This window comes from Arachis hypogaea, chromosome 6, assembly GCF_003086295.3.
Source record: "Arachis hypogaea cultivar Tifrunner chromosome 6, arahy.Tifrunner.gnm2.J5K5, whole genome shotgun sequence".
Taxonomy (NCBI): Eukaryota; Viridiplantae; Streptophyta; class Magnoliopsida; order Fabales; family Fabaceae; genus Arachis; species Arachis hypogaea.
Window position 1 is genome coordinate 9929404 of NC_092041.1, and position 8677 is coordinate 9938080.

The 8677-nt window shown below is 27.1% G+C and overlaps 1 protein-coding gene across 2 annotated transcripts; it reads left to right on the forward strand.

The window, feature by feature from the left end:
• Window positions 1-4809: 4809 nt before the first annotated feature.
• Window positions 4810-8198, forward strand: LOC112695902 (uncharacterized). Of its 2 annotated transcripts, none has more exons than XM_025748433.3 (3): window positions 4810-5115; window positions 5635-6576; window positions 6662-8198. In XM_025748433.3, exons 2-3 carry the CDS (start codon window positions 5647-5649, stop codon window positions 7910-7912), a joined length of 2181 nt encoding a protein of 726 aa, XP_025604218.1. In that variant the 5' UTR covers window positions 4810-5115; window positions 5635-5646; the 3' UTR covers window positions 7913-8198. The 2 variants fall into 2 exon arrangements, with proteins under 2 accessions (XP_025604218.1, XP_025604219.1); XM_025748434.3 differs by having other exon boundaries at window positions 4909-5115; window positions 5638-6576.
• The last annotated feature ends 479 nt before the right edge of the window (window positions 8199-8677 follow it).

Consider the following 8677-nt stretch of genomic DNA (forward strand, 5'->3'; position numbering starts at 1 on the left):
AACTATTATTAACAAAGAGTAATGTATAGTTTTTGTTATTAATGTTCAGAATAAGTTTTATTTGTGTTTTTTATATTTAAATTATTTTATTTGTATTTTTAATATTTGTAAAAATAATTTAATGTTATTTTATCATCAATTACATATAATGAATTTTAGTTAGAGTTTTTAAAATTTTTTGTTAAAGTTAGAATACAAATATTTAGGACATAACTAATAATCTATTTTGAATAATAATTTATCAAAAGTTAAAACTAATTCCTATTAAATTTATATAATTTACTTTTTTAGGAATATAATTTAACCTGAACACAAATAATTGGTACAATATTAATATCGAACATATTTAAATAAGACCTAATTAAAAATAAATATATTTAAATAAAAATTATTGAAAAATATAATCCAATCTATTAGTATAGTTAACGGCAGAATAATATTAATATAAATATGATGAATTAAACATTAAAAATATAAATAAAACTTATTCTAAATATTAAAAATAAAAATAATACTTTGTTCTATTAACAAATTACTTGTATAACTACCAAATATATAGTTGGTATTGGAGAAATACATGTATTTATATATTTATCCAAGTTTTAAAAAACAATAATATCTTAAAAATATTTATGTGTAAAAATAATTATTAAACTATTTAATATAATATGTATTTATATATTAAGATATTATTTTATATAAAGATATGATAATGTGAATAGTTATTAATATGGTGTAGGGATTGGATAGTTGATTGATTGATTCATAATAGTTGGCAACAATAAAATCACACTAATAATTACATTCGACCCATAGCTCTAAACTCAAGAATAATTCAATGATATATCTTTAACAAGATCTTGGATCCTGAATGCACAATAACATATGAACATACATCACCCTGATAATTTAGGTGGAGAGGGGGTTTAAGATGATAGACGTACCAAAAGAAAAGATGGAGTTGTAGTCTTGTGGATGGTAGCCACGTAGAAATGTTTGCATACGTGGCAGGCTAAGAGCGCTCAAGATGGATAAGCCTTAGCCAACGTTTAAGACCCAGTTTAAATAACCAACTTAATTAAATTTTTTTGATAAAATAATTTAAACAATAAATAACTATATTAAAAATAATTTATAAATAATTTATTTTGTATTTGAATTTTTAACTTTAAAAGTATTTATTTTATAGAAATGTAATAAAAAATAAAAATATTATAAGAGAAGTCATTTTTTAACTTTTTTATAAGTTTTTAAATAGCTTCTTAAAAAATTACACTTTAATTTTAAAAATTACACCAAACAATAATACTATTACTTTTCATAAGTCAAAAATTAAAAAAAAAATATTTCTAAAATTTTTCAAACAAACCCTAAATATTAGTAACTTCTCAACCCTTTTTTTTCTAAACCCAGATGTGATTCTATATTCCAATTCTAATTTACATGAAACAATACATTATAGTTTTTGTATTTAATAGTTACAATTAAAAAAATTTGTTTTCCTTCTCTCATGGATTGACTGAGGATTCCGATATCTTTGTTAGAAAGACAAAGCCAAATGGATTTTTTGAGTGAGAATGAAGATGTCCTTTATAAAAAAAAATTTAATGTTTAAGTTAGTGAGAATTTATAATAATTTTTTTATGAATTAAATTTAAATATACTTTTATATAATTAGAGTGAAAAACTTGATTATTGGTCTGTAAGTCTTTTATTTATAATGGTAAGTAGTTATTTTTTAATATTTAGAAAATTTATTATTCGATATTTTAAATGATAGATAAGATTATAAATATATATCAGTGTAGTTGAGAGTCTCTTTTTGTCATTAAATCAGATCAGATAAATTAACTAATAAATTTATTTTTTTAATAAATTGAGTGATTTAGAAAAGTTTTTCGAGGTCTTTCTCTTTTTTATAGACAGGACTTACTTATTTTAAATCTAACTTTAATATTGGGTCATAATATGAGACAAAAAGAATAATCATAAGAATTCTCAATAATTATTGTCTTTCTGAAAATATATTTTTTAATGTTATCTTATATATATTATGGTCTTTTTTTAATGAAATTTTAAATACTCATTCTTCGTATAAATCTTTTTTAATTATTTTTACTACTATATTTTTTAATAGATTTTTTTATTATTTGTTGTTAAATTTTGTATAATTTTTACCATAACTTCTTAAATTAAAATGTACTTGATTTATTATTGTTAATTTTTTATAATATAAATTATTGATTCTATTAAAAAGATTAAATTAAATAAAAAATATTAAAAAAGAATATTACAAAATTATGACCAAAATAATGTTAAATTTTAACGCAAAAAATTTATATTTTTTAAAAAAATATTATAGTCAAAAAATGTTTAAAAAATATATTAAGTAATATAATTTATATTCTTATAGTAAATTTTATCTAAACGTAATTTTTAATAATGTAATCTAAATAATATTTAATTTATTATAATTTATTTTTATATAAAATTTTAAATATAAATTACATTAATAATAACTTTTTTTTTATCAAAATCAAATTTAAAAAATCAATTTAAGACAAACTCTATTTATCAATTTTAATCTAGATACTAGATACCCATGGGATTCAAATTTTCTTTTCTGCTCTTAATTGTTTTCTTTCCTAGGGTTTGATGTTCTTGGCCTACTTATCTACTGTACTTTCCTTTTTCATTGATATGTTACTATCTTTCAACAAAAAAACAAAATTGATATGTTACGATCAAAAAAGAAAAAAAACAAACATTGGAGTGATATGTTAAAAATTAATCATTATACTTAATATAATTATTAAAATATATATTTAGTTTGATCTTATTTGTATTATTTATATTATTTTATGTAAATAATTGATTTTTAATACATTTTTTTAGAAAAACTCTTGAAAGTTAACAACTTTTAGTATTTTTAGTTATTATTTAGTCAACACAAATATTAAATTATTTTTAATAAATAAAATTTATTAATTTATATATATAAATTTTAAAAAATATAGATACAAATTATATTAATTTATATGCACAAAATTTTAACAAATATAAATACAAATTATATAATTTTTATATACAAAACATCTATAAATATAAATAAAAATTATTACTGACAAAAATAATAATATTTAACGCTATGTAACATTATTTTTTTTATATTCGTTTTTTATTAACAAAAATATTTATAGATATTTTTCTAACTCACATATACTACAAAGCACATCTATTTTACTGAGTTGCTGTGTTTGCGTATCGGACACATTTTGGACACGATATTCACCGACACTCGTGTCTATTGTGTACAATCGTGTCTTAATAAAAAATAAAAAATTCTTTTCTAAACACGCTTAAACACACTTAAATATCATCACGTATCAGTATATCTAATCTTATTCTTAATATATATTGTTAAAATAAAATTAGATATAATATATATTATTATTTATTAAAAATAAAAAATATTTTAAATATTTAATATAATTAAAATAAAATATTAAAAATAATTAAAATTTTTAATTTATATTTTAATATCAATAAAATATTATAATTTATTTAAAAAATATTTTATATTATATATATATATGCGTATTTTTATATTATCTAAGATTTTAAAATTCATATATCAATATATCTCGTATTGTATCATCCGTGTCGGTTTCGTACATCTTAGTTCGTATGTGTTTTAAATTTCGGAGTTTCTCAAATAGCAATGGATCACTGCATATAGTAGGTAATAGCTGCAGGACCCCTCTAGCATCTGCAAAAGGAAAATTTAGAACAAGAAGAAAATTCAACTGAAAATGAAGAATTTGAAGTGGCGTGTATTAACCGTTCGATAAACACTCAAGTACTGTACTTATTTTTACGTAAAATTATTAATTAAAAAATATTAAATAATTTAATATATTTAATTAAATTTTTATTTAACCATTTTTAATTAATATTTCACATAAAACCACTCAATCATTTAGTTTTCCTTCATCTTCATAAACACGTGAGAAAAGCTTATCGGTTTAAGCCTTTAATTAATGCAATAATGAGTGGCTTTTTAAAATTTCCTGGGAACCTTGATTACCAAAGAAGAAATAATTTGACATGAAACTATTTTTTAATGGTCAACAATTGCATGTTGCGCTGCCTCAGAACTTTATTGTTATAGACAGTTATAATGCATCGACGTTGACACGAATACAAGATACAATATGATATGGGACATGTTAACACATACATGAATTTTAAAATTTTACATTGATACGAAAATACGTATACATATAAAATATAAAGTCTTTTTTAGATAAATCTTAATAATATTTTTGATATTTTATTGATATTAAAATATAAATTAAAATTGTTAATTAGTTTTAATGTTTTATTTTAATTATATTAAATATTTAAAATATTTTTTATTTTAATAAATAATAATATATACTATATCTAAATTTATTTTAAGAATATATGTTAAGAATAAGATTGGACACGCTGATACGTGATGGTATTTAGGTGTATCCAAATGTGTATGGAAAAAAAATTTATTTTTTATTAAGACACGATTAGACACAGACACGCGTGTCAGACGAGTGTCAGTGAGTGTCGTGTCCAAAATATGTCCGACACGCAGACACGACAACTCATTAAAGTGTCCCTTCTCAGATAGACAGTGATAGAAATATATTGAAAAATACTATCAACCGTTAAAATTAATTATTATATATTAATATATAAATATATATTAATTAATTTTAATAGTTAATACTTAATACATGATTATAAAAATGAAGGATCAAAATAAACGATATTGGTATCTATTTCTTCATTTTATTTTTTTAACGTACTTATAACAATGATGTTAGATATAAATCTAATTGAAAAAAATATATATAAGTTTCACAAATTAATTAAACAGTCAAAGACTACAAATATTGTAGAATTAGAAGATTTGGCAAAACAAAGAGATCATAGATACAAAGAAAATTGGAATGGAGGTTGTGCCATTCGGCCAGCTAAAAAGGCGAATGTTCCTTCAAAATTCTCAAGCACAAGCATTGTGCAATTAATGATTCACATTGTTTAAAGATCGCAACTTCGGTAAAGATCGCAACTTCGGTAAGCTTTTTTTTTTCTGCAATTCTTTTACATTATAATTTTGAGATGTTAAAAACAATAATAATAATAATTAAGAAGGGTTGCCGAGGCTTCAGATTTAATGGCATTGGTTCTGGTCGTAGAAGGTTTGATTTTACTCAATTCAATTAGGTTAAATGTTGAGAAATCAGAAAGCTGACATGTGAAAATTTGTTGGTTGCTATAAACTACTTGTTCGTTTAGCTACCGATCTATAATTTCATCTTAGACTTGTTAGGTTTTAGTATCTTAGACTTTTTAGGTTTTTAGTAAATGATGATAGCATCTGGAATTTCAAATTGTGCGATGTCTCTTCAATTTTGTGCTTTATATGCTTATTTCTGTTGTCTTATAGAATAGGATAGAAATTAGAAATTACTCACCAGACAGCATAAGAATGATGAGTTAATAGAACTTTGAATTTTTCTTTTTGGGCATATCAAAGAGTGTAAAATGATATGTTATTTCTGAAGCTTCACTTTTTTCCTTTTCTTCTTCTAGAAGTTAATAAGCATGAATCCGCCCACGATAGACTTCAAGGTGGATCTCAATTCAGAGAGGGTTGAAGAAGAGAAAATGGAAGGGGGTTCTATGCTTTATTGTGATCTTTGTGATACAGAAGTAGTTTACAAGTTGGCGCAAATGTTGCTTCCAGGGCTAGCAACTTCCTGTGTTGATAGCACAGCTGGGAGCTTCAAGACTCCTGGTTCAGTGGCTGTTGATTTGAGAAAGGAAATGATAATCTATATTACGCAGAGAAGCGAAACGTTTGTCGCTGAGTCTATTGTCTTGGATGGTGGTCCTAATGGTGAAGAATCGGATCATCCTTTTGATATCATTTCTAACTTTGTTGATGACTTTGCTATTTCAAAGAGGAATTTATTTACCCGGGTTTCTGGATTGCTACTCACTGATATGAGAGAAGACAAGATTGATGATTTCATGCAGGAGATGGAACTGACTGGTTTTTGGCCACTGGAAAGAAGAGAAACGATTGCAGAGGCGATTCTAAAGAATGTTGACATCAAGAATGAATTTCATTGTGCTATGAAGTTCAGATCTGTAGATGATCTTGCTGTTCATGCTTTCCATTGTAACTTCAGACCTCTATTCTGCGAAAATGAGGGATGCAATGCAAGGTTAATTGCAAAACATTTGGAAAAGCATGACTCAATTTGTCCTTTCAAAATAATTCCATGTGAGCAGAAGTGTTCAGATAGCATTATGAGGCGTGCAATGGACAGACACTGTATCACTGTTTGTCCCATGAAGCTTGTAGATTGTCCATTTCATTCGTTAGGTTGTCGATCTGCTATAGCACAATGTGTGATCGAAAAGCACTGCGCAGATGATGTTCGTTCTCACTTGTGGCACTTGCTTAAAGGCATGTACAAGCAAGCATCTGGGGAAGATCTTCAAAGACGGGTACAGCAAATTGTACAGGTCAGTTTAGCTAAAGCATTTACTAGGAGAACTCATTAGATAAAGTTGTATATTCAATGTTCAAACATATGGTTTCTTGTTTTAGGCATCACCAGGCAGCAGGTTAGCAGAGGCCCGGGATGTGAGATCTCTAAACTTTGTTGTCAAGGATATTGAAGCTAAGCTAGGGCCTTTTGAGTTGGGTTCTGCGAAAAAAAATAGCACAGAGACTCTCACCAAAAACAATGGTGGGAAAAATGTTGCCACCAATGCAAACGGCAGTGAAGAAAGCTCAAAGACTCCAGATTTGATAAATTCATCACATCAAGCTGAAGTCAGTGCTGAGAAGAAAAATAGTGTAGAGACTATCGCTAATAACAACAATGGGGGAAATAGTGTTGCCAATGCAAAGGGCAGTGGAGAGAGCACAAAGGCTCCAGATATGGGAAATTCATCCAATAAAGCTGAACGGAGTTTTGAGAAGAAAAATATCGCAGAGACTGTTGCCGAATACGACGATGGGAGAAGTAGTGTTACCAATACAAATGGCAGTGAAGAGAGCACAAATGCTCTACATATGGTAAATTTATATACAACTGAAGTGAGTGCTGATAAAAAAGATAGCTTAGATATTACAACCAATGAGAAGGGCAGTGAAGAGAGCACAGAGGCTTTAGATATGGTAGATTTACTAGAAAAAGTTGAAGCGCGCGGTATCATCCATATGGATAGTTCAGAGAATACTGAGAACAAAGATGGCAAACATAGTCACATTGAAAGCAGGAAGAGCAACGAGAGGGAAACGATTCACATTGAAAGCAATGGCAGCGAAGAAAGAACACAGAGTTGCATTGAAAGCAAGAGCAACGAAGTTGATAAACAGAATCCAATTATGGCTAGTTTATCAAATGAAGATGAAACTAGCCTTATGAACATGGACGGTGTGCAGATGTACATCAAAACCAAAGATGGTGAAGGTAATGGTGAATATAAATTCAAGGGCAATGAGGAGAGCACCCAGACAAATATGAAAAATTTATCAGACAAAGGAGAAATTAGTGCCGCAAATGAGGACAGTGCAGAGAATAGCACCGTAAATAAACATATTGGATCTAATAGCTTTGAAGATGAAGATAATGAACAAAGGATACAGAATCCAAAAATGGAAACTAACTCTAATGCACAGCACAATGTTAACAACAAAGATATCGACGATGAAGATTTAGAAGAAAAACTACAACTTCAAGCTTCAAAAGTTCAACATTTATCTGATAAAGCTCATGTCATGGATGATAAAGGATATGCTATGGAGAGTGATGTCAGTGAAAGGCTGATATACAACCAATCCAGTTCATAAGACTAGAATTCAGACTTTCGCCGAAGTTCTCTCCTGCTGAATTTTCACTGCAGAGGTTTTCAATCGTACATGAACTTAGTACACTCGATCTTTTTATTTTTGAGCTATTTTTTCTTGCAGAATTAATATTCTCCAGTTGAGTATTGACCATTGTATCTTTTGCAGACATGCATCTGCCAATAATGTTGAATTGTTTCAAGGGGAAAAAAAAAAAAGAAAAACCATGGGTTCGTGTTGGAAAGAGAATAATAGCCATATTAAACATTTTTCGGTCTAAGCAATACTATTGGCAGAATAGTAACTTATTTCAGAACAAATTTAGAATTTAACTTTATATTAGAATGTTCTATCATTTTTTCTAGTTTCATTAGAATTGATGGCAAACTCATTTTTCTTAACTAACTATTTAACTATATCTTAGACAACCTCACAGGAAAATTGAAGAGAGTTGAAATCGCTAAACATCCACGGACGATTAGTGTGACTTCTTCAGATTGGTGAGTTTTAGTGAGTTAAACTCCAAAATGGTTTCTGTGCACTGAAATTTCTGAGATTTCAATTGCATCAATTATGTCTTTGAGATTGACAAAAGTGTACCATATTAGTCCCTGATCTATTTTCTATTAATGACGTGATGACATGGCTTCATAACATGGGTTATTAGTGACACGTGTCACTCCATAGTTTGGACACGTGTAATGGTAGGATGATGTGGTGACCAGTAACACGTGACATACTGATGTGAATGGTTGTGCCACGTGTCAC

Excerpts from the sequence above, each read along its gene's own strand:
- LOC112695902 (XM_025748433.3), top strand. The coding sequence starts at position 5,647 with ATGAATCCGCCCACGATAGACTTCAAGGTGGATCTCAATTCAGAGAGG. Across the intron at positions 6,577-6,661 it reads GGGTACAGCAAATTGTACAG|GCATCACCAGGCAGCAGGTT; the intron begins GTCAGTTTAGCT and ends TTCTTGTTTTAG.